Source organism: Dromiciops gliroides, chromosome 2 (genome assembly GCF_019393635.1).
Source record: "Dromiciops gliroides isolate mDroGli1 chromosome 2, mDroGli1.pri, whole genome shotgun sequence".
NCBI lineage: Eukaryota > Metazoa > Chordata > Mammalia > Microbiotheria > Microbiotheriidae > Dromiciops > Dromiciops gliroides.
Window position 1 is genome coordinate 286326475 of NC_057862.1, and position 26236 is coordinate 286352710.

The 26236-nt window shown below is 39.8% G+C and overlaps 1 protein-coding gene across 2 annotated transcripts in view; it reads left to right on the forward strand.

Moving 5' to 3' along the window:
• RAD50 (RAD50 double strand break repair protein) overlaps nucleotides 1–25593 on the forward strand; it is an 82731-nt gene extending 57138 nt beyond the window's left edge. The window contains exons 21-26 of one of the 2 annotated variants that reach the window (XM_043988684.1): nucleotides 1132–1259; nucleotides 4099–4323; nucleotides 13282–13367; nucleotides 14743–14885; nucleotides 20899–21032; nucleotides 25242–25593. In XM_043988684.1, coding sequence (XP_043844619.1) covers nucleotides 1132–1259; nucleotides 4099–4323; nucleotides 13282–13367; nucleotides 14743–14885; nucleotides 20899–21032; nucleotides 25242–25428 — 903 coding nt within the window. In that variant the 3' untranslated portion in view covers nucleotides 25429–25593. Of the gene's footprint in view, nucleotides 1–1131; nucleotides 1260–4098; nucleotides 4324–13281; nucleotides 13368–14742; nucleotides 14886–15969; nucleotides 16942–20898; nucleotides 21033–25241 lie in introns of those variants that run through there. The other variant, XM_043988685.1, reaches the window with a different exon arrangement.
• The last annotated feature ends 643 nt before the right edge of the window (nucleotides 25594–26236 follow it).

Genomic DNA, 26236 nt, shown 5'->3' on the forward strand with positions numbered 1-26236 from the left:
TGTCTTCATCAGAAATGGGGAAGTCTGGAAGAGGCTAGGTTTGTGGGGAAAGAATGAATTCTGTTTAGATGTGTTGAGTATTAAGGAGTCATGCGGTATTTTGTTTGAAATGGCCAAAAGGCAATTGATGATGTGAAACTGAAGCTCAGGAGAGAGACCAGGGCTGGGATTCCTCTGCATAGAAATAAAAATCAAACCCATGGGAGCTGATGAGATCACCAAGTGATACAGGAGAATAGGACTCAGAAGAGACCTTTGACGGACACCCATCGTTAGCGGTTATGAAGAGACCTTTGACAGTGATCTTTGATAGTGGTTATGACTTTGGTGAAGATCTAGCAGAAGAGACTGAAAAAGAGTGGTCAGAGGGGGCAGCTAGGTGGCGCAGTGGATAGAGCACTGGTCCTGGAGTCAGGAGTAGCCGAGTTCAAATGCGACCTCAAACACTTAACACTTACTTGCTGTGTGACCCTGGGCAAGTCACTTAACCCCCAATTGCCTCACTTTAAAAAAAAAGGAGAAAAAAAAAGAGTGGTCTGACAGAAAGAGACCCAGCAGAGAGCAATTTCATGGTAGCTTAGAGAAGAGAAAGAATCCAAGAGAGGTTGGTCATCATTCCTGTACAGCATTATCAAATGTTGGGAGAGCCTATGATCGTTTAACGTGGTGTTGCCATCTTGTGGCTCTTTAGAGCATTGCCACTAAAGACTTTTTTTAAAGCTTATTTTGTGTTTTCACTGTGATGTATTCAACAAACACTTAACTTGTTGAGTGGCCAGAGTAAAGTAAGTTAAAGACTATAGGTTTCCTGTCATTGGAATAATGTCTACTTTAGTTTCATAGAACCACAGGTTTAGAACTGGAAACATTGTAAGTCATTGAATCTGGCCCTTTCATTTTATAGATAAGAAACTGAAGCCCAGAGACTTGTCTAGGGTCACATTAAGTGACAGCTGGTATTTGAACCAAAGTTCTCTAACTCTAAACCCTACCCTTTGTCATCTCTGTTCTATTTGCCAGTCTATTATTGTGTGTAATATGGTTTTAAGTAAAGGAAAAATAGTATTTCCCTCTCAGAAATGCCTTTTATCAGTGGGTCATGTACAGGCTCTGACCTCTCTGTCTCTTTAGGTGCAAGAAAGGTGGCTACAAGATAACCTTACTCTGAGGAAGAGAAAAGAGGAACTGAAAGAAGTTGAAGAAGAAAGAAAGCAGCACTTAAAGGAGATGGGACAAATGCAGGTTTTACAGCTGAAAAAGTAGGAGCTTTTAAAAGTTTATTCTTTTTTTTTTTTTTTTTTGCGGGGCAATGAGGGTTAAGTGACTTACCCAGGGTCACACAGTTAGTAAGTGTCAAGTGTCTTGAGGCCGGATTTGAGCTCAGGTCCTCATGAATCCAGGACCAGTGCTTTATCCACTGCTCCACCTATCTGCCCAATTTTGATGCATTTTAAATAGACCTATAACTGTAAAGAATTCTTTAGTTGAAGGAAAAGTGCATCCTTTTTAAAAAGTAAGGAGTGCATATTACCTAGGTTATGCTATGCAGCTGGACAGCTCACTGAGTTGGCATATTAGTATGTAGATCTTGAGTGGGTGCCAAAGATAAATATAGTGCCAGGTCTGGAATTTAAAGAAAAAAAAAAAGGTCCAACTACATTGCATTTGGGAAATTGTGCAGTGATCTTAGTCCTCCCTCCGCCACAGAAGCATTATTATGGTGATGCTATAGTCTTGTGAATCATGAACACTATAATATCTGAAGAATCAGAATTGCATGTGGCCCAGAGGGGAATATGAAAGACATTTGGGCATAAGTGGGCCACAAAATGTTGCCAAAAAGATACCAGCAAACATTTACTGAGTGATTACCATGCTTTAGACAGTGTGTTCAGTGATAAAAATGAAACAGTCCATGTCCTCAAGGAGCTTACATTCTATCATAGAGCTAATATTAACAATCAGGACATGTAAAAAATAAGTGCACCATTCAAGTAGCAAGAACAAGTGATAGCCCCCATGCTACACTAGTAGCCACAGAATATTAAAAGAATCAGAGGAACATCTCCAGTATTTTAGATAGGTCCCAAGAGAATTTATGGAGAAACAGTGATGTGAATAATGCAGGGTGGGAAAGCCTAGGTAGGCTATTCCAAGAGAGGGAGTATCCACATTGGCAAGTTTTCAGATCCATTTAAGTAGAATTATTTATAGAAAAGCAAATAGATTTCATTCCTTCTATGTAATATTAAGAGCAAAATACACACTCATGGATTTTTTATTTCATTGAATTCCGTGGCTTAGTAAAGTTAGGAGTACCTGAATTCAAATTTTGCCTCAGTCATTAGCTGTGTCACTGAGTAGTTAATTTGATATGTCACTTAACGTTTTGCAAAGTGTATGTGTGTGCATATATATGTGTGTATATGTGCATGTAAGTATGTATGTGTATAAGTAAAAATACATATTACCTCACAGTAACCCTGTGGAATAGGAGCTGTTATCCCAATTTTAGAGATAGAGGAAACTAAGAGAGAGGTTGGTCTTTATTAGCTTTTAGTAAGTGATTCTCATCCTCTGTCTCCCATCTATAAAATGGATTGTTGTGAGGGTCATAAAAGGTTATATATGTATCCTTTAGTCTTTACCCTTGTTACATAATTCATGTTATGTGATTCATAGCAATTGATGTAAAAACATTAATTTTTTTAATGTACATTTTTGCTTTCTGGAGTACCTTGGAGTAATTGAAAGTGATTTACATTTTCCCAAAGAGAGGGAGACAGGTTGGTACAGATGACCTTGGGGTCAGGGAACCTGGGTTCACATTCTGGTTCTGGTACTTACTAGTTATGTGATATTGGGTCCCCATTTCCTTCCCTGTGAAATGAGAGGGTTGGATTAAATGACCTCTAAAGTCCCTTCCAGCTCTAAATCTATGATCCTAGTCTTGTCACACAATTCATCATTGTCCTCAGTTACTGTGACTTCATTCCATCCACAGGGGTACTTATACCTTAGATCTCATTAATTCTATAAATTAATCCCATAAATGACCTGAGCCTGATCTCTGACGTTCCTTCTCTGATCATTGCCTCTGTGTTCTTCCATCTCTACCAGCTGAACCCTTTGATTCTCCTTTAGTGTATCTTCACCCTCAGTAAGATCGTGTCTGCACTGTGTTTCATTCCAGTGACCACATTTTAGGAAAGGTTTTGGTAAGCTGAAATGCGTCCAGCGGAAGCAGTCAATATGGTCAAGGACCTCGAGTGCAGGCCATGCAAAGATCTTATTTATCTTGGAGAGGAGAAGACTTGGGGAGATGTAATAGCTTTAAGTATTTGAAGGGTTGCCACAGGGAAGATGGAATAAACTTGTTCTTCTTGGCCCCAGGGGGCAGAAATAGGGGCAATGGCTAGACATTGCAAAGAGGCAAATTTAGGCTTAAGGTAAGAAAAAAATTCCTATCAACTAATGCTATCCAAAAATAACAAGGATTTCTTTAGGATATGGTAGGTCTCCTCCCAACAAGGGATATACATAACAGCTACAACAGATAGAAAGGACACCCCAGTGTGTCAGTCATGTTTTACCACAGTGAATATAGGGTAGACCAGATATCCTTGGAGGTCTCTCCCATCACTTGGTACTCTGTGACTCTGTGAAACTGGAATATAAGCTGTTCACCAAAACTGATGCTCCATCTCCTGCTTCCAAACAGTCCCACGAGCCACCCCTCGTGGTTAAGATGAAGTCCTTTCTCATGTCCATCCTTTAGAATCCTTGTCTTCCTTTAAAACTTAGCACAGTTGCTCCGTTCTCCATAACTTCTTTCCTGATCCCCCATATTAAGGCTGTCTTCCCCTTCAGCTTTCTTTGTACCCTGGTTATGTGTGTGCATATCAGATACCCTTAGTGGAATGGATGTTTCTGTTTTGTTCCTGTTTGTACGTCCCTAGCCCCAGCACGGTGCTTTTCACAGAGGAGATGCTCACTAAATACTTATCAAATTGAATTGTTAACATGTTTTTCACTTGAGGCTATTGTAAATCACACAGTGGTCTTCAGTGCACTTTTAATTTTTTTCTTCCTTTACAGTGAATATCAAACATTGGAAGAAAAAATAGAAACACTGAAAAGAAATCACAGTTTAGCATTAGGACGACAAAAAGGCTACGAGGAAGAAATTATTCATTTTAAGAGAGAACTTCGGGACCCTCAATTTGCTGATGCTGAGGAAAAGTACAGAGAAATGATGATTGTGATGAGAACAACAGAACTTGTGAACAAGGACCTCGACATTTATTATAAGGCATTGGACCAGTAAGTATCTCCAATTAGTTGGTTCTTTTTGTCTTTAGCTTTTTACATCTTCACCTCTGCATGAACTACAGGCAGTTCTTACTCTAGTGATTGTTCCATAGATCTCTATGTAAAGCTATTTTGGTGTTAATACAAATTTGCCTGTGGATGTGGATAAGGGAAGGAGGAAAGGAGGTAGGAAGGATCCTGCGTGACTGTGGAGGGAGGAGGAAGGACACGTAAGAGTGGGGGACACAGAAACAAGAAGAGGAGGAGGAACACATGGGGCCCAGGTCCAGCCACATGGGATCTTGGCTGGAGCTAAGAGGAAGAACACTGCGGGCAGACATGTAGGGGCTGGACATCGGCACTAACAGGAGAGGATAACATGGAGGCTGGAGACAAATGGTGGGTGAGTGGAGCAGGGTAAAGGTCTCTTCTCTTGGTCCTGGATGTCTCAAGCCAAGCCCCCAATCTGGCAGCAGCCTCTCCTCACCTCTGTTCTTCTGCTTTCACTTGGAGAGTTTCTGGTGGGGCTGGGGAACATCCAGATGATGGGCAGGAGTGGAGAGAGAGAGAACAGTACTATTCAGTAAAGTTAACATACTTGGTTGGGTGTTTTGGGAATGCAGATTTCTTTTAGAATTGTTTATGTAAAGTTGAATTTGCATAATGCAAATGTATATAAAGCATAGTATAGTTCTTTGAACTATACTATGTACTAGTAGGCCTTCTGTACTTTAGGATCTCAAATACAGGAAAGGGAAATAGACATGGGAGCAAAACAAACCACAAAATAGTGTTGTTCAGACTCTACAGGGCAAATGGAAGTCATGAGATGATTGAACATGGATGGGCCTTTGGAGTTACAGAACCACTGTCTCCACCATAGAAAGGTTGAGGATAAATGCCTAGATACTTCATGCGGGTCATGTCCAGTCTTAGGAACTTCAAAGGGACTGGCCAGATATTTTATTTTAATAGAGTTTGTTGTCTTAACTGTGGTTTGAAATAAAAGGGCTCTTGGCTTAAGAGTTTTTGTTGTAATGGGACTTGACTTCTAAAATAACCTTTTAAAAGTTGATTGATCCACATTTTAAGATGTAGGACTATTAAGTTCAAAACCTGTTGGAGAGGCAGTACTTCACAATAGAAAAAGCAGCATTTTGGAGCCAGAGCACCTGGCTTCACAGCCTGCCTCTGGCATGAATTACTCAGTGACCTTGGGAAAATGCTAAATGTCTCTGGGGCTCAACTTCTTTATCTCTAAAATTTATTGGAGTAAGTGGCCATTAAGGGCCCTTCTGGATCTAGTTCTATAATCCTGTTATCCGTACTATGTTGACACGTTTTTAAATTTCTGAATGTTAGAATATCCCCAAGACAATGTTGGAAGAGCAAGAGAGAAAAAAAAACCTATAGAGATGGCAGGTTCATCAATGAAGAAGGAATGCTGAGGAAAAGGTGCAAGTCATTGATAGCCTAGTGAGGATAAAAACTTTTGACATGAAAGAAGAAAGAGAATGAGGCTTGATGTTGCAAAGCTTTTCCTGGCCAGCCTCTTCCTCACAGAGGTTAGTCCTCTGTTGTAGTTCCAGACACTTAACTCAGTTCATATTTCACAATCTGTGCCTGGATTCTTGTTTTTCCAGCAAAGAGGAGATGAGGTGTTGGGTGTGAGGAACAGAAAGGTCAGTTTGGCTGATTATAAGAGTATGTAAAGGGAAGTCATATCCAAAAAGACTTTGAGGTTTGAGACTAGGCATTTATATCTGTTCCTACAGTAACAGGAAGCCCCTAGAGTTTTAGTAAAGGAGGGCCCAGCACAGACCTGTGATTTAGGAGTATCGCTTTGGTAAGTGTGTGGAAGATGGATTGGTGTGGGGAAAGAATTAAAGTTAAGGACACTTTGAGTAGTGCAGGTGAGAGGTGATAAGGGTCTGACCTGAAGGGGTATTTATGTGAGTGCAGAGAAAGGACGGACACATGATGTCTTGTAGAGATAGTAATGACAAGACTTGGCAGCTGATTTGTGATGTGGAATGAGTTGAGGAGCAGGAATGGCAGGAATCTGTTGGATGGATTGGAAGGGGAAGGAGATTGGAGGTGGTGAGACCTGTTAGGAGGCTATTCAGATTATCTAGGTGAGAGGCCTTAATGTGGTGGCAGTGGGAAGAAAGAAGAAGGAATAGATATAGTAGGGCCTGGTAAATTGTTGGATAAGAGAAGTGAGATGAGGAAAGAATTAAAGATAATACTAAGGGTTTTAACATTGGAAGAAGGGGGAAGGTCAACATTCTTCTTAGAAAACTTCATTGAGTCCCAGTTGCCAAAAGAATAAAGTTCAGATTGCTTATTCCAGCATTCAGGGGTCCCTCTACAATTAGCCCCAGCTGTTTTCCCTTATTCTCAAATCAAACTACCATTTATTTTTGTACTTCTTTGCCTTTTGCACCTTTCCTCAATGCAGTTTCTTCTTCCAAAAATGCCCATTTCCTTCCATCCTTCTCCCCACTTCCCCCACCCCCTCATCTTCTCCTTTTAAAATGGTACCCATTCAAGTGCTACTTCATTCAGGTTGTTGCCTCAACAACCCCACCTAAATATGATCCTGTTCCCTTTCTGAACCTTTTACCTTGTCTCGTACCATTCTTGTGCCCCTCAGCTGTATTCTGTATTGTGTTACAATTATTTGTGCACTTGTCTTAAGCCTTCATTTTAGGCTTATGACAGATTCATACTCATATTTATAAGCCTTGCCATTCCATGTGCAGTGAAAGAACTCAGCAACTGATTGCTAGACTGAACGGAAGGGAACCCTGCAGCCCCTTTTGTTTGTTTGTTTTTGTTTTTGTTTTGGCAATGAGGGTTAAGTGACTTACCCAAGGTCACACAGCTAGTAAGTGTCAAGTGTCTGAGCTCAAATTTGAACTCAGGTCCTTCTGATTCCAGGGCTGGTGCTCTATCCACTGCGCCATCTAGCTGCCCCTCAGGAGCTCCTTTTTATCCAGGTTTTCCTGCCAACACTGAATGCAGCTTTCCTCTCTTCAAGAAAATGTGGCCCCAGTTACCTTCTTTTAACTCTTAGAGTTAAGTGTGAATGCAGTGTAGTGTTGCAGTTGTGTGTTTATTTAAGGTAACGTAGGAGATTATCTTTGCACTTTTAAGAAAAGCTGATTGGTATCTGTTATTAGTAATCATCTGAAAAATCACTAAGACTAAGTATCTCCAGTGGTCAGAGAATCTTAAGGCTAATCCATTCCATTGTATGCATTTCTCCCTCAACTTTGGGATCTGTAATGTGTCAATTAATATTCACCCTGAATTTGGAGTATGTTGCTAAGCAGAAAGCAAGTTTTCTCTTCTGACCTCATGACTTTTTGTATGACAAGATAGGAAGGACCCTACCTACCGCAGATACCGGACAAGCAACAACCTTTAGAGTGAACTCTTAAGTAACAGCTAAAGCTCTTTGTGAAGGTAATGACCTTCCCCCTTGCACTTTATTTGCAATTCTCTAATGCACTAAACACGCAGTGTTGTTTTTCACAGCTGTTTGTGTTTATGTATTATTCTGTTATGTAAGATTTATGAATTTTTTACCTAATTATCTCCCCCGTCTCTAGCACTGTACTTGGCACAGGATACATATTTCATAGATGTTTGTGAAAAGATGAATGATGCCTAGATATCATTAACTGAGACGACTTTCTCCGAAGTTACCAATGATTTTTTAATCACCAAATCTAATAGCTTTTTTTCAGTCTTGCTCTTTCTTGACCTCTCTACAGCATTTGACAATATTGATCACTTTCTCCCCGTTTTCCTATGCTTCACCCTTGTTTCTCTTTCTGTCTGACCACTCCTCAGTTTCCTTGGCTGATTTTTTATCTATGTTATACTCACTGACTGTGAAGGTTCGCAAGTGTTCTGTCCTGTGCTCTTTTCCCTTTTCTCTACACTATCTCACTGAGCAATTTCAGCAGCTCCCATGGATTCAGATATCTATCTTCTATATGTGGAAGATTCCTACATTTACATAGCCAGTTCTACTCTCTTTCCTGAGCTCCAGTCATTCACCACCAATTGACTGTTGGATATTTTGAGCTGGATATCCTGCAGATATCTCAGATCAACCAGTCCAAAACAGACCACATGATCTTTCTCTCCAAATTATTTCTCTTCCCAACTTTCATATTAGGTATCAAGGATACCTTCCATCCTCCCAGACACCCCAGTTAGGCTTGTTACTTTGCTGTCATCCTCACCTCTTTACTCTTTCTCCTTCCATTGATATCTAATCCTTTACCAACTCTTATTGTTTCTATCTTTATGACCACTTTTGTATATAACCCCTTCTCCCCACTAACACAGCAACCACCCTGGTGTGGGCCCTCATCACTTCACACCTGGACTGTTAACCTTCTACACACACACACACACACACACACACATACACACACACATTTATTTTTTAGCAGGGCAGTGATGGTTAAGTGACTTGCCCAGGGTCACACAGCTAGTAAGTGTCAAGTATCTGAGGCCGGATTCGAACTCAGGTCCTCCTGAATCCAGGGCCAGTGCTTTATCCACTATGCCATCTAGCTGCCCCCCACTAAATGGTTTCTCTACTTCAGATGACTCCCCTCTCTAATCCATGATCCACTCAGCTGCAAAAGGGATTTTTCTAAAGCATTGTCCTGACCATATCACTCCCCTGTTACATAAACTTCAGTGGCCCCCTATTTCCTCAAGGATTGAATATAAACTTTTGTCTTTGATATTTAAAACTCGTCACAGCCCAGCCCATTCCCACATTTCCATTCTTTTTTTTTTTTTTGATGAGGCAATTGGGGTTAAGTGACTTGCCTAGCATCACAAAGCTAGTAATTGTTAAGTATCTGAGGCTGGATTTGAACTCAGGTCCTCCTGAATCCAGGGCCAGTGCTCTATCCACTGTGCCACCTAGCTGCCTCTCATATTTCCATTCTGATATTTTACTCACTGCAGGTGCTCTTTGATCCATTGACATCAGCCTCCCTGTCCTTGGAGATGACATTCCATCTCCTCTCTCCACATTCTTTCATTGGCTTTCTCCAATCTGGAATGCTCTCTCTCCAAGGTTACACCTCCTGGTTTTCCTGACTTCCATCCAGACTTAGCTCAAATCCCAACTTCTTTAGGTGGCCTGTCCCTATTTCCACTAATGCCTTTTCCTTTTAGGTTACCTTCCATCTACTCTGAATATATCTATTTGCATACCTCTTCCATAAGAATGTGACCTTCTTGAGCACAGAGACTGTTTTTAATCTTTTTTTGTATTTCCAGCAGTTAGTACAGTGTCCAGCACATAGTAAGCAATTAATAAATGTCTATTGACTGGCTAACTCGCTGAATGAAATTTCCACATTTTTTTCCATATCTGCCTGTTAAAGTTAACTATTTCTGTAGCCCTTTTTGTATTGTTAACAAAATATATAAAGATTTCAGGGAGCCAGCATAGCCCGAATAGTCACTGGACTCCTTGTTTCAAACAAGCATAGTTTGCCAAGGAATGGGGGAAAAGGAGACTTAGAGTACTGGCCCATTGCCTTGACATTAACACGCATTTAAGTGCTTAGGGAAGTATTATATTATAGAAATGTGAAAAGGCATTGGTCTCTGGTTGGAGCTATGATCCCTCCTTGCTTGAAATGATTCCCACCCTATGACTGTGCCCACCATCCTAAGAGGTAGTGTGATGATGTAGTGGAAACACTCATATATGTTGTTTATTTTTCTTTTTCTCAATTACATGTAAGCAAAAGATTTTTAACATTTGTTTTGGGGGGTTTGGGTTTTTTTTTTTTGCAGGGCAATGAGGGTTAAGTGACTTGCCCAGGGTCACACGGCTAGTAAGTGTCAAGTGTCTGAGGCCAGATTTGAACTCAGGTACTCCTGAATCCAGGGCCGGTGCTTTATCCACTGCGCCACCTAGCTGCCCCAACATTTGTTTTTAAAAATTTTGTTTCAAATTCCTGTCCTCCCTTCCCCACCTTGAGAAGGCAAACAGTTTGATATAAATTATACTTGTGTTATGTATAACATAACCACGTTTCAACAGAAAACACAGACCAAACAAGACAGGAATGATAAAGAAAGTTTTAAAAGTATGCTTCAGGCTTTATCTAGACTCCATCATTTCGTTCCCTGGAGGTAGATAGTATTTTTCATCATAAGTCCTTTGGATCATTGTACAATATGAAACAGCAATATATTTGGGCTCAGAAGATGCAGTTTGTATCCTAGCGTTTGCATTATCTTCTTCATTGAATTGTTGATGGTCAAGTGAGGTTATGTTAAGCACTTTGTGACCATCAAGTGCTATATAAATGGTAACTGTTGCTGTTATTTTATTATTAGCACTTCCTCAGTTTATACAGTAACTTCTCTACCTTCTAAAAGTAGTTTCTCTACCTTCTAGTAGATGTAGGCATGCATGAATCTAATGATGAATCTGCCTTAACACATTAGTTAGGAACCCTCCCTGCAGACCCCCTTCACCCCACCCCCGACATGAGTGTGATCTTTTCCTCTTCTGAACAGTCTGTCATAGCAGTCAACACTCCTTTCCTGCACTTTGCCTTCTGCCCTGTATGATAGGTGTCTGTGGGTGCATCTTCTCTCTCCTACTAGACTGTGTAAAAGCCCCTGGGGAAATGAATATGTTTTATTCACCTGTTTTCCCCTCATCTTCAAGGACAGCCTTTACAGTCACTCAGTAAATAAAGTGGTTGAGTTTTATAGCTAGTATATTTCCCCTATTACAATATCTTTCTAAACTGTGTTTTTTTCTTTAAGACTTAAAAATATTTTTTTTCAAGTGTCTAAGTCATACCAGGCCTCATTAGATCTGAGATTCTCTTTGGGATCCTTCTCATTATTAAATAATCTCTCATCTCCAAGCAGCTTCGAGTGCAAAAATCAGACAGTGCCTCTACCTTCTTCCCGTACCCCTATTCTAATGTTGTTGAAGTTTGTAACAGTTCACATCCATGGTAGAAATGAAAGGAGAACAAAAAGATTTTAAAGTTCAAATGAAGAAATTTGTATTTTTAAATGATTAGTTTCATGGTATAAAAGATATAGGAAGTGCCTTTTCATGACTGTCCCCAAAAGTAAACTTTTCTCCCCATAAGTAAGGAGTACTTAGAAGTTTGGGAGTTGGAATATAATGACTGAATGCTAAGATCTTACGAATAGGAATAAAAAGTAAAGAAATGTGGGCGATTATAAAGCAACAGATGGCATCCTCATCAACAAGCTGAGTGTGGGTTTTAGTCATTTACTGTTTTTTTCCAGTTCTTTTTATAATTTGCATTATAATCCTTCATCTGATAATATTTAAAATGTATTTTATGTTGAGTCATTTCTTGTTTCTTTTGCTGGTGAATCAAAAGATCATGAAATGATTTTGCCGAAGTAAGTAGCTTAAAGTTAAGTTTCATTTTAGTGCAATCAGATAAGAAACCTGCTATGGAAGTAAGGTTCGCCTCACATCCTTGGTATACATTTTACCCTGTGAGTAATAATGTCTGCCTTTGGGGCACTACAGTATGTGATATTTGTAAGATTCCTAAGTTGTCCGAAGAAACTAGAAGATCTTTTATTGAAAGGTGATATGTAGTTGCCAAGTTTCATTGCATCCAGTCACATCACTTTCAGTTTTGTAGTTATCTTTTCCTTTTTTTTTTTTTTTGAGTTGAAAAGCTATCAGCTACCAAATAAAACTGAGAAAATGTGCCTTAACACAAATGGGGAAGATTTATCACAGCTGAATAGCATGTGGGATTTGGGATTAAGATGTACAGGTATAGGGGGCAGGTAGGTGGCACAGTGGATAAAGCACCGGCCCTAGATTCAGGAGAACCTGAGTTCAAATCTGGCTTCAGACACTTGACACTTTCTAGCTGTGTGACCCTGGGCAAGTCACCTCATTGCTCTGCAAAAAAAAAAAAAAAAGATGTACAGGTGTTTGAGGTTTATTTTTTGGCATCTAAAACACCTTAATTCTCTAAACAGTATCATCCCTTCTGCAGTTTCTCAGCTGGACCAAGGTGTCCAGATGACAGAAAATTTAGAAGACCCAGACCAGAACTCTGGAAAAACCTGAATCTATGTAGGCTTTGTCTAAGTGAAGCAGGGAAGGCAGCAGATCTGGAGACTCCAGGAATAAGCCCAAAGCCTGAGCTGTGCCATTGATGTCAATCAGCTTCTTCTGCCCTTAAGGAAATTTCTCCTTAGCGCTTCTGTCCATGTGTGAAATCCTGACAGTATCATATTACCTTATTCTTATTAATATTTGCTCCCTTTGCTTAGTGAGTAAGCAGAATAGGTAGATGGTCTGCTTTGTTACTTGATGTTACTGTGAGGCCTTCTACCTCATCTGAATTGAAGATTAGAGATTCATCACGTACTGGTGACAGTAAAGCAGAGATCCCTGCACCAGCCCCAGCAGCCAAGCCTCTAGATGAGCTAGGATCTGATTTCTCTCCTTTGCTTCGCTTCTTAGATTCAGGGTATGGAAATAGGAACTGAGAACTAGAAGACTCATCCTGTAAATTAGAGTTATCTAATCTTGGTTCCTCCTGGGGTTCCAACCCCAGACAACACTGTTCAACAAGCAGTTATTGTACTTTACATCAGTGGTAAGTAGAAGTGGCCAAAGACATTTCTCTTTACCTCCAATAACTTATCACAACTTAGGTAAAAACTTCTGAAAGGAATAAATATGTTTTCTAAAATGTTCATAATATAAAGCAAAGAAGCAACTTAATAAAATTAATGTCTTAGTTGATTCATTGGTCCCTGGAACAAAGCTGACCCTGGAGGGGAACAAGGGGAAACTTGTACCAAATGAAATAAAGTTGATGTAGCTGTTTTATAATTAGGCCTTTATAATATTAATTTTTAAATTGGCAAATTATTTTCTTTTCTCAGTGCTATAATGAAGTTTCATAGCATGAAAATGGAAGAAATCAATAAAATTATTCGTGATCTCTGGCGAAGTACCTACCGAGGCCAAGGTGATTAATATTTATTTGATTAATAATAATCAAGACTCTAATTTCACAGTTAACAGCTCTGCCCTAACCATTCCCTGAGTCTCATCCAAACTTCCTCTTATCTTCCCCACACTCCTGTGCCATTACTAGCATTATTGACACTCCAGCTAAAGGGAACAGTCGTATCTATATTCCATATCATGGAAGATGAACCATTTTTGAAGGCTCTTTGTTTTCCAGAGCTTTGGGTTGGCCCCGTCCCTTCATTGCTGCTCCTCTCCTTTTGCCTCTTCTTTATCACTCCCTTTCCATTATTACTTCCTACTTTCCCACTAACTTTCTTTCTGAGAATTCATAGTATCTTGATATGATCCTTTACCAAGAAGATAAGGCAAAATTTTCTGTTTACAACCTGGTCAAACTTTATATAATTCGGTTGCAATGCAAATAACAGTTAGTCTGAGTGTAATGGGAAAAAAGAGTTGGGGTTTGTACTCTTTTGAAGAATGCAGATATGGATAAACTTAACTCAGATAAGGAGAAAGCCATCACGAGGAAATTGATAGTGGAACTAGAAAGGGCAAAAAGGGTGCCCTGTTACCTAACCTTCTTTTTGGTATCATGTGAGCATCTACTTCCTGACTTTGGCAGGCAGTTTTAAAACGATTCAACTTCACGTTTTAAGAGAAGCATAAAAAATGTTTTATTTTGAACCTAGCACAGAGGGGCATTTGAACAGTGCTACTTAAAACTAATTATATCATCTGTCATCTAACCCGTCTGAACTTAGTCAGGAATTTTTTCAGTCAAGCAATAAGTGACTACTCTGTGTCAGACTTGAGGCTAGGCTCTGAGGGTATAAATACAAAGTATGAAGCAATCCTTTCACATGAGGAGCTTGCATTCTAATGAGGGGGGACAGGTACATCTTTAAATGTGTGTGTGTGTGTGTGTGTGTGTGTGTGTGTGTATGGAATAAATATAAAGAAAATAAGAACAGGTTATTTTAGGAGGGCAGATGGGCTTCACGTAGGAGATGTTCATGGAGCTGTATCTTGAAGGAAGAGAGGGGTGAAGAGGGAGTCCCATTCCAGGTGTGGGGGTAGCCTGTTCAAAGGCCTCGAGACAGGAATTGATGGCATGTCACATGCGTGGAATAGAGAAGGCAAATTTGGTGTATCACCATGCGGGAGGGAATGGTGTTCAGTCAAGCTGGACAGTTAAGCTGACGTCAAGGTGTGAATGGCCTTAAAAAGCTAAACTGAGGTGATTCTATCTGATCCTGGAAGTAGTAGGGAGCTGTTGTTATCACAGAGGATAATTCTCCTGTTGCTCAGTGTTCTCCTCATCAGAAACATTCTCTTTTTCCTTTCATGCTCTTTTCTTACTATATCAGATATTGAATATATAGAAATTCGGTCTGATACAGATGAAAACGTATCCGCTTCTGACAAAAGGAGGAATTACAACTATAGAGTAGTAATGCTAAAAGGAGACACAGCCTTGGATATGCGAGGAAGGTGCAGTGCTGGACAAAAGGTAGGTGTACAGAACTGTTTCAGTAATTACATATTAAGATAAGGGGAAAGGGGAGCTTGCAGTTCTTTCCAAGCGAAGACAAGATATAGAAATTCTGATCCAGAGAGGTAAATAGTATGAGTGGTGGGAGCATAGGACTTGGAGGCAGGAGAAATCTGGATTTTACCTCTGATGCCGTCTGTGTGACCCTACTCCAGTCACTTAATCTCTTTGAGTCTTAGTTTTCTCATCCATAAAATGGGGGTAATAATAACACCTATTTTATGGGGTTGTGAGAATCAAAGGAGATAATATATGTCAAGTGATTTGCAAAATTGGGAATTCCCAGAATCAGAATTTTAGGAACCTCAGCAGCCATCTAGTCCAGGTCCTATCTGAAAGGAATCTTTCCTATGTTATCCCTAGTGTCAGCCTTTCGCTCAAAGACTTTCACTGAAGGGGAACTTTCCACTCCTGAGAGAGCACACTTCATTTTGGAATAGCTCTAATTGTTGGTATTCTTGACACCAAACCTCCGTGCTCCTGGTTCTGCCCTCTGTGACCATAGAGAACAAGTCTAATCCCTCTTCCACATGGCATCCTTTGAGGTACATTAAGATAACTTTCATATCACTCTGAGTCATCTCTTCACCAGGCTAACTCTCCCCATTGGCTGTAACCTATTCCCTTATGATGTGGACTCAAGACCTTTCACCACCCTATTTGCTCTTTTATTTATTTGTTTATTTTTGTGGGGCAATGAGGGTTAAGTGACTTGCCCAGGGTCACACAGCTAGTATCAATTGTCTGAGGCCGGATTTGAACTCAGGTCCTTCTGAATCCAGGACCCATGCTTTATACATGGTTCCACCTAGCTGCCCCCACCCTATTTGCTCTTATCAAAACCCTTCTTAAACTGCAGTGGCCAGAACACTAAAGCACTCCAGATATGGGCTATCACCTTCTCCCTAGAAATGTATGCCTTCATTAGTGCAGCCCAAAGTTACATTGGGTTGTTGTTTTTTTATTTTCCTGCTACTTCACAGTGAGATGTTGTTTTTTAACCCAAGTATAAGACTTTATGTTTATCCTTGTTGAATCTTAGTCCAGTGCTCTAGACTGTCAAGATCTTCTGGGATTCAGACCCGGTCATCAAAGGAAATGGATGAGTATCTGCAAAAATATAAAATATACAAACCAACAAAAACAGATTAACATATTAATACACTCAGAAAATAGAGCAAATCATAAGTGAACTGCCATAAGATACTGAAAACTTTATTATGAGTAGCAGTAACCAAAGAAGTGTACAAGATAGACAATACAAAGGAATTAGGTCATGGGTTCAAAGTGTTAGAATTGGAAGGGACCCTAAAGGCCATGAGGGCCAAGCCCTTCATTTTACAGATAAAATGGGATTTGACACCAGATCCTCTTAATTACAAGTCTAGTGCCTATTGCCACTTTACCTTCTCATTTCTCTCCATTGTATCTCTAGAGGTTCTTATTGGCTTAGGAAACCATAATTGGCCACATTAGCAAACCAGATACCTAGTAGTAACATATGAGGTATTAAATTGAACTCATACTTTTTGAAAAAGTAGGAGTGTTAGCTGGCATGGTTGAATCTTTGGACTCCCTGACTATCTCTAGTACATTGTCTTTACCTACATTTGTCTAAGAGTGTATCTACCTATAAACTGATGAGTTTGGTGAAGTAACTATAAATACCATCTCTTAAAGACTTAACAAAAAATATCCACAAGATTAAGATATAATTGATTGTGCTTCTGGCATGAATTCCATGATCCCTGAGCCACGTGCTAGCTTGCATGTCTGGGAGAAATCATATGGAAATCTAGAGATTAGGACTACGGACTACGTAGTGATTGTTGGTTGGGTCTGGCATAGTGTACATCACTGGGTTCTGTTCAAGTTGCCACCATTTAAGAGAGAAGTGGCAAATATGAAAGAATCCAAAAGAGAAGTAAAAAGTTAAAGGGCAATAAAGTAGTACCTGTGGTGCTACCTTTTTTGGAAGACTTGGAATTAGAAATGCATGGTCTCAGGGGCAGCTAGGTGGCACAGTGGATAGAGCACCGGCCCTGGAGTCAGGAGTACCTGAGTTCAAATCCAGCCTCTGACACTTAACACTTACTAGCTGTGTGACCCTGGGCAAGTCACTTAACCCCAATTGCCTCACTTTAAAAAAAAAAAAGAAAGAAAAGAAAAAGAAATGCATGGTCTTTGCCCAGATTGGAATAGTCACATACTACTATAAAAATTTTTTAACCTTAAAAAAAAATTTAACCTTTAAAGAGGGAAAACAAGTAGCCTTTTCCATTTGCTGAGGACAGCATGAGAAATGGTTAAAAAATGCACTGGAAGGGGCAGCTAGGTGGCACAGTGAATAGAGCACTGGCCTTGGGGTCAGGAGTACCTGAGTTCAAATCCGGCCCCAGACACTTAACACTTACTAGCTGTGTGACCCTGGGCAAGTCACTAAAAAAACAAAAAAAAATGCACTGGAAGAAATTCTTATGCTTCCTAGACACATCCATATGGCTATAGTGACCACATTTTCTGACCCCCCCCAATCACATCTCTTAACCTAATGGACTGTTCCTTTACCTCACCTCATTAGAACTACATTTTCCTTTCTTGAACTTGGGACTGTCTAGGAAAACCCAGGACATATGGTTGCCTGTAGTATGTGTGTTCAATGGAATTTGCCTTCCTACCTTCCTGCATATATATACACATGCACACATATACATATAAACACATGCAAGCAGATTTTCCAGGGAGGTTATGCAATGCCTTTTCCTCTAAGAAAAATAAAATCTTTCTGCATGTTATAACTTAGATATAATTCTGCCCTATGGTAGAGAACTGAATCGTGTGGCTTCTGTCAAGCCTTTATTAAAAGAATTTTAAATACCCAGAGATTACTGTCTATGTTAACTGAGTTTTTATTTTCATAAAAACTCTCAACTTTGTCTTATAAATGCTTATAAACTCCCCTTCTTTAAACATCTTCTAAGAATGGGAAAGGTTTTCTACATTTCCAGTTTAGCTGAAGGAGAATTGAGGTTTAACTCTGGAAATAAATAACTGGATACTTGAACATTTTTCAGCTGAAACTTACAACAGTCAATTCCTACTTGTATATAAGTACAAAATAGTTCTGATCTGATATTTTCACTTTTACAAATGAAAGATGAGTCTATGAAAGCAAAATCAGAAGCAATTTTACCTGAATTTTCATCTCTTTTATTCAGATTGGATATGAAGTCATTAGAATCATACATTCAGGTAGATAACTGCTCATGTCAGCTGTATTCAACTAATGTTTGTGTTGGGCCTTTGTCAAGAAATTGCTCATTGCCAGTTAAAGGGTAGTTCACAATGCAATGGTACAGGCAAGTTCCAGGGGACTCATGATGGAAGGGGATCTCCAAATCCAGGAAAAAAAAAGAACTGTGGAGTATAGATGCTGATTGAACCATACTATTTCTTTTGCTTTTGGTGCTGTTGTTTTTCTATTTTGAGGTTTTTCCTCATTGCTCTGATTCTTCTCTTATAACATGACTAATTCAGAAATATGTTTAATGTTATTATATATATAACCTATTATCAGATTACCTGCTGTCTAGGGGAGGGAGGGGAGGGAAGGAGAAAAATCTGAAATTGGAAAGCTTGTATAAACAAATGTTGAGAACTATCTTTACATGTAACTGGAAAAAAATAAAATACTTTTATCAGAAAAAAGAAAAAGAAATGAAGCAAAGAAAGGCCTCTTTTACCCAGTGGCAAATAAAGCAAACAAACAAACTAATTAATTAATTAACAAATGAATGAATAGATGAATAGATAGGGGAAAAGGGTAGTTCAAAATGCTGCCTTAACTCCCTAACAAGGCAGGAAGATGGTTATAAATAAAGTTCCATCTCCCAAGGAAGTGAAGAGAAGTGGACAACCACAGCAGTTTTCTAAGGAAGATAGCCATAGGAACTACCATCAGAAACCGCTATGAACTAAGAGAGCTGCTGTTGTTCTTTCTAACTCAGAGCTTTTATATTTCATCAGAGTACATTGCTGACTGCAAGGGTGAAGAATATGTAGTGACTCTCCCAGATTTAAGACCTTTTTTAGACACTATCAGTTTTACCTCATACATTTCAGTGATATTCTTTAGTAATCACCCTTAGAGAAACTGAGAAACAGAAATGAGTGATATAATAAGAGAGTTTGATAGTAGTTAGATATGGCTTGAGTGACAGCTTGCCATGGTGGAAGGAGCACTGGACAAGTCATCAGAGCTCTTGGCTCAGCTGCTACACCAACTGGGTAGCTTTGGGCAAGTCCTTTACTTCTAGTAAGTAGGATCTTGTCACTATCCTTAGTAAAGATCTTTCAATGATTCCCCATTGTCTAGAGCAGAAGTGTCAAATGCCCAAAGCTGTACACGACGTGCAACACTCCTGTGCAGCCTGAATCAGATTAAAATGTAATTGGGGAGAGAGTAATTTGGAACTATGCCCCAAGGGTCACACAGCAATACCACTTTTAGGTCTTTTTCCCAAAGAGATCATAAAAAAGGGAAAAGGACCCACACGTACAAAAATATTTATAGCTGCTCTTTTTGTGGTGGCAAGGAATTGGAAATTAAGGGGATGGCTGTCAGTTGGGGAATGGCAGAATAAGTTGTGGTATATGAATGTAATGGAATACTACTTTGCTGTAAGAAACGATGAGCAGGTGGATTTCAGAGAAACCTGGAAGGACTTGCATGAACTGATGCTGAGCGAGATGAGCAGAACCAGGAGGACATTGTACACAGTATTAACAACATTGTGTGTTGATCAACTGTGATAGACTTGACTCTTCTCAGCAGTACAATGGTCCAAGATAGTTCCAATGGACTCATGATGGAAAATGCTCTCCAAATCCAGGGGGGAAAAAAAGAACTGTTGAATCTAGATGCAGACCGAACCATACTATTTCTGTTGTTTTTGTTGTTGTTTTTCTTTTTTGAGGTTTTTCCCTTTTGTTCTGATTCTTATTTCATATCATGACTAATGGAGAAATATGTTTAATGTGATTGAACATGTATAACCTATATCAGATTGCTTACTGTCTTGGGGAGGGGGGAGGGAGGAGAGGGAGAGAGAAAAATTTGGAACTAGAAATCTTATAGAAACAAATGTTGAAAACTATTTTTACATGTAACTAGAAAATAATAAAGCACTTTATGATTTAAAAATGTAATTAGGGAATATTTTACAAAAATAAAAATATATTAGAACATAGAGAATGTTAATACGTGGTTTTCTAAAGCAGTTATGTGGTTGCAGGAATCCTTATATATGACTTAGTGGACAGTTTAATTGAGTTGGACACCACTGGTCAAGAGGATCTTAAAAAGAACCTGCTCATGGGTTTCCATTAACTCCTATTTTTATCTTATCCTTATCTTTAGGAGGCTTAGCATTATGTTTACATTTTCTTTTTTTTTCACAATTTTTTGGGGGGGTTGTTTTGGAGTTTTTTGTTTTCTAGCTGGACCTATGATTTCATTGATGTAGGGAACTCCTAATTAGGAAACTTTCTCCACTGAGGTATTTAGCCACTGTTCTGCAACTTAGAAATTGCTGGAGGTCACTGAGAAATTAAATGACTTGTCCAGAGCTACTCAGCCAATAGAGATTTCAACCCAAGTGTGCCTGACTCCACGTCTGGCTTTCTCCATTACATCACCCTGCCTCTGTGGTAGTATTATATTCTCAGTATATAACTCTCACTGGAACACAGTTCCCATGAACTTTGACTTATCCAGAATGTGACCTAAATGGTTGGTTAAGGTCTATCACCTCCTAAATCCCTTTGGTTGGGAAGGACATTTGTGATATTTCCTTGAGCCTGACGAACACAGCATTTGTCTTCCAGGCTCATATTCCATTACCATTTTCTCCTGGGAGCATTTTTTACACCTCACTGACTCATCTCTTAATTGCCATTGATTTTCCCTCAGGTGCTTGCTTCTCTTATCATTCGCTTGGCCCTCGCAGAAACCTTCTGTTTGAACTGTGGCATTCTTGCCTTAGATGAGCCTACAACAAACCTCGATAGAGAAAACATTGAATCTCTTGCACATGCGCTAGTGGAGTAAGTATTTATAATATTGGGAGGGGACAGTGGTAACTTTATAGCAATAACTTATAAATAACATCAAGAAAGGTAAGTTCTCATTTAAAATAAGCCTTGAGTAAAAACTGTACATAGGCTTCATGAAGAATTTGATTCATTTCCCAAATAAAGGGTTTTGACTTTTTTTGGAAATTTGAAAAAATGTTCAGTTGATGTTTTTCTTAACTGGCCACACGTTAGGCCATCATTAGGAAAGAGGTTGGATTTTTTTTCCTTCCTCTGATTCTTTTCTTTTTTTCTTATGAATTTGACCAATATCAGAAAACATGAACACATCCATACACAAAGAACAGGAAAAGATCATATCAAACTGTAAATCTATTATATGCAGCTTAAGATTTTAAAATATATATTAAATTTAACAAATTATGGCACTGCCTTCCTTATTTGTGTTCCCTTCTGAATTTCTTTCTTCTCTTCTGTGTATTTTTTAATGTTTCATTGATGTTTTTTCTCTTTGCATCTCCACTCTCCTATTCCTACCCCACCAGAAAAAAATTTTTAAGCCCTTCTGTGTTACAATTAAGTATAGTTAAGCAGGAAAAAAAATTTTCATGTATTGGTTATATATGAAAGTATATATCCCATCCTGCACCTATAATTCATCTTGACTTCTCTGTCAAGAGGTGGGAAACATATTTCATTATCAGTCTTCTAGATAATGTTCTTAAGTCTTTTAACATTCTTTTCCTTTACAGTTTTGTAGTCATTGTATAAATTATTCCTCAGGTTCCAATTCATTTCTACAGCAGTTTTCTCTGCCCCTAGATTAAAATACAAAAGTGCCTTCTAGCAGAACCCATCCTCAGTGTGTATGTCCTTGCCCAGATCCTGGTTGTCCTCCTGGCCTTCACATCGCCCTCCTTTTCTGAATGGATTTGCTCCACAATTCAGTCATCTTCTCCACCCTGACCCTGTTATGTGCAAGGTGCTCTGCTCTCTATCCTCAGTTTTCCTCTTCTTCTTCTACTTGGAAAATGCAACATATTACAGGAAAAATGAGAGGAAGTGCCTCCAGCATGACCTTGGCAGGGCAAATTATTTTACCTCTCAGTGCTCTGGGCAACTCCACAACTGTCACTTAACATTAAAAAGGCTGCCCTACAGTGGCAGAAGGAGCTTCCTTCTTAAGGGGCTCTCTGTTTCATTGAAATCACAGGTCTAGCCTTTATTTCTGTCCCTACAAGGAGAATCGAGGAGAGTGAGAGTCATCAGTCTGGGAGATCAAGAAAGCCCACCTGTCCTGAGGCTGAAGGGGGAGCGCCATGGGTGGGAACATCAATAGTGAGAGAGACACTGTTAGGGAGCTCTGATGCCCCTCCAGATGAGATGGGTTAGAATGGTAGGTGCAGGAGTGAAGGAAAGATGATGGAGACCGAATCAACAAGTTTGGGCAGCTGATGGGTTGCCCCACCACACCCTGGCTTCTTACCTTGTCTTCTTTCCAGGATTGCTTCTTAGACTTATTGGTGTTATGCCCTCTGTCCCTCCTCCCTCCCTGTAGATGTTACATCACTTGTTGTGTGCTCCCGGAACAATAGCACCACTCTTCTTTGATCCTGACCTGTAACTTCATTAGGGAGCTCCCAGGGAGGAATTTCTGTTGATCAATGCCGATTAGCCACTTCTCTACAACTTGGAATATAAGAATATTGCCTAGGTTGCTGAGGGATTAGGTGACTTGCCTAGTGACACGTGGCCAGGATGGATCAGAGAAATCAAGATTCCAGGTCATCCCCACTGCCTATTACCCTATAATGCCTTGTTTAACAAACATAGTTGGCATTTTACCATGTTGGTGAATTTAAAAGAATTAAGTTTCTTTGTATGGTAATGTCCATGGGAAAGTGTAGAATGTACTGCTATATAACCCCAAGACGGGCTGATTTTACCTGAATACCTGACTGCTGTTTAATATTGAAAAGTTGGATCACTTTAGCCAAATATCTGTCATTGTAAACAAACACAAAGACACACAATCTTTGTCCTTCCTGATTGAACAGTATACTGCTGAATAGCCAGGCTTTCCAGTTTCTACCAAGTTGGGGACTGAAATCTTTTCTGTGTTAGATCAGTGAAATTATGAATACATAATCCTTATTTTGAAATGAAATTCCTGGTCTGGTGAGGCAGTAAGGGATTGTAAATATTCTACTATTTCATAGATATGGTTCCTCTTTCCCCCAGCAGATCACAACTCCCCTTTAGCTTAGTAAATGGTCTCTGAGAGTTGTGGTCCAAAAATTGATCATTCTGTGGCATGTGTGGTTGGGATGCTCTGCAGTTTGCAAGGCCTGTCTGTAGTCAAGGCTCTTCAGGTCAGTGGGACCTGCTGGATTAGAATTTGTGCTCTACTGGCCACAGGATAAAGCATCAGAGTAGAATTTCAGTGGGTACACAGTAAACACACCAGAAATAAACCTATTTTTCCATTTTAAAAAAGTTTATGATGGAAAAAAATGAAAATAAGCAATAATTCATTTATGGCATCTTATGGTATGTCAGGTGGACAGCCACAGCATTAGAGTGAGCATAACTTTAAGCAGTAACATTAGGTAGAGATGACAAAATTGTTTCCCTTTTTGTCACATGGAAGGGTGAGAGCAGAACTTGTTTTTCATATATTCAGACATATACTGGGTATGTTGTACATGTATGTTTTAAAAATACACACAGCCTGAAGGGCAGTCATTGTCCTTACCTGCACTTTTTTTTTTTGGTGAGGCAATTGGGGTTAAGTGACTTGCCCAGGGTCACACAGCTAGTAAGTGTCAAGTGTCTAAGGCTGGATTTGAACTCAGGTCCTCCTGACTCCAGGGCTGGTGCTCTATCCACTGCGCCACCTAGCTGCCCCTTACCTGAACTTCTAATGGAGATGTTATTGTACGTGTTTGACAGGGCATCTCTTCCTAGCCCGTGCTTCCGTGTTCTGGGGACATACAGAGTAAGACAGTTGATGTGGTTTAGAAGGAGTTGATAGAAATTTCTCCATCCTCTCACCATTTGTCATCTTTTGTGCTGGCTGTGTTTGGGTGCGGTGTTCTAGACTAAGACAGCCACCACTCAAGCCCTTATCTGTGGCATGGGTTAGCATTTTTCTGAAACTTCTTGTTGCCTCACTAAACCTAAGCAAGCTTCTTAATCTATGTGTTTAGCTTCTCCCCACAAAGAAGTACAAAATTTTCCCAACCCACCCACTCACCTACCTTCTGTGTGTCATAGCAATGATGCATTTGATAACTGGTTGGGACTCATTTCTAAGTAGGCCCAGCTCCTAAAAAAAACCTTTGGGGACAGCTTGTGTTATTCCCCCATCCATCATCTGTAATTTTGTTTTTAACATCACCAGAGAAGAAAAGCAGACAGGTCTGGGAAATTCCCAAAGCAAGGAGAATGAATGGGACCAAGCTATGAGTTAAATGAAGCTAAGTATTTAAATTTCTCTTTTCCTTCATCCTAACCTCTTCAGAATGGTTAGAATTTCTGGGCCAGAACTGCTGGCATTCATGACTCAGTAACTACTTCCTTGTGGACGATTGGAATTCAAGTGGAGCTGCCAGATTTTTGAAGTCAGGAGACCTGGGTTTATATCTTGGTCCTGCCACTTAGATCTCTGTGACCTTGGGCAACTTACCTAACTGCCCTAGGCCTCGGTTTCCTGTGTTGTAACATGAGCTATACATCAGTGATCCCGATTTAACATCAACCTTCAAAATGTAGCATAAGGTTTCTTCATCTCTCATCCTCATCTTGGCTCTTACCTGGCTCTGTAGAGGCTGGGCCCCCATCCTTCTTTCCAACAAGAGAGTCTCTAGTTGGGAAAATATGTAGTCCTCATTCACACTGTTCCGCTTTGTGAACAACACAAAAGACAGTCTACTTTTCCTTGGATCAATTCAATACAACACATATTTATTTATTCAGGGTCTTACTGTTTGACCCCTGACCTCAGAGAGATCACATTCTTGTAGCAAAGCGAGGCCCCCACACACAATCTCTCGTAGCGTGTGTTGTAGAGAGTTAAGGAAAAGGCTGTGAAAGGTCTGGGGAGGGGAGCACCATTATTGACTCGGCACAGCAAGGAAGAGGCTTCCTGGAGATGCAGCACATCCTGTGGAGAAAGGATTCTCGTACCTTCAGTAACATGTTATAAATATTTTGTTCCAGAATAATAAAAAGTCGTTCCCAACAGCGCAACTTCCAGCTTCTTGTGATCACCCATGATGAAGACTTTGTGGAGCTTTTGGGTCGTTCTGAGTATGTGGAGAAATTCTACAGGATTAGAAAGAACATCGACCAGTGCTCAGAGATAATCAAATGTAACATCAGCTCCCTGGGTTCTTATGTTCATTAAAGTCTTTCTAAGTGCCTCTCCCTTTGAGAGTGTCTCTGAGATGGAAGCACTGTTGGATGAGCAGGAATGAGCCTGCTAGTTTCCTCAAGCAGACTGGGTCTGTGTGTCTGAACATTTCTGTGCAGTTTTATTGTAATAAAAATGACAAGTTTAGTTTTAAATAGCATCTGTCTTATTTCCTAATTCTTTGAACGCCTCACTGGGATTTTAGACATGCGGGTGTTTTCTCTGGTATGAATGGTACAATGAAATGTGCCCAATGGGTACAGTTGGGTATAGGGTAAAGCCATCTCCTGGGAGCATCTAGTTCCAACTCTGCCAGTAACTTTCTGTGTGATCATAGCTGGATCCCTTCCCCTCTCTGAGCCTGTTTCCTCATGAGTAATGCAGGAGTTCTGAAGTATCTGTCCTGTTGGTGCTTGTTTCTTGAATTGAAATTATTATGTGAGAAAGTGCTTTGAAAATAATAAAATGCTATAGAATTTGTTGCTAGTTTGCTGAACTGGGAGTCTCTGTGCTCTTTCAAATACGTGTCTGTTGTCTGCACATATATGTATAGCTCCGTAATGGGTATTCAAAAGGACACAGAAGAGAATTGCATTGTTCTTGGCAGGAAGTAGAAACCATCCTGAAAACCCTATGTTACCCAAGAAAAGAACTTCCCTTTTGCAAGGTACCCAACTTGTAGTCAAGATCAGCAATAGTTTAATACACTAGAAATAGCCCTGAACAACTAAAATTCTATAATTTAACACTATCAGAAACATAACTTCATTAGTTGATTCCAACTGATTAAGATGCATTTCCT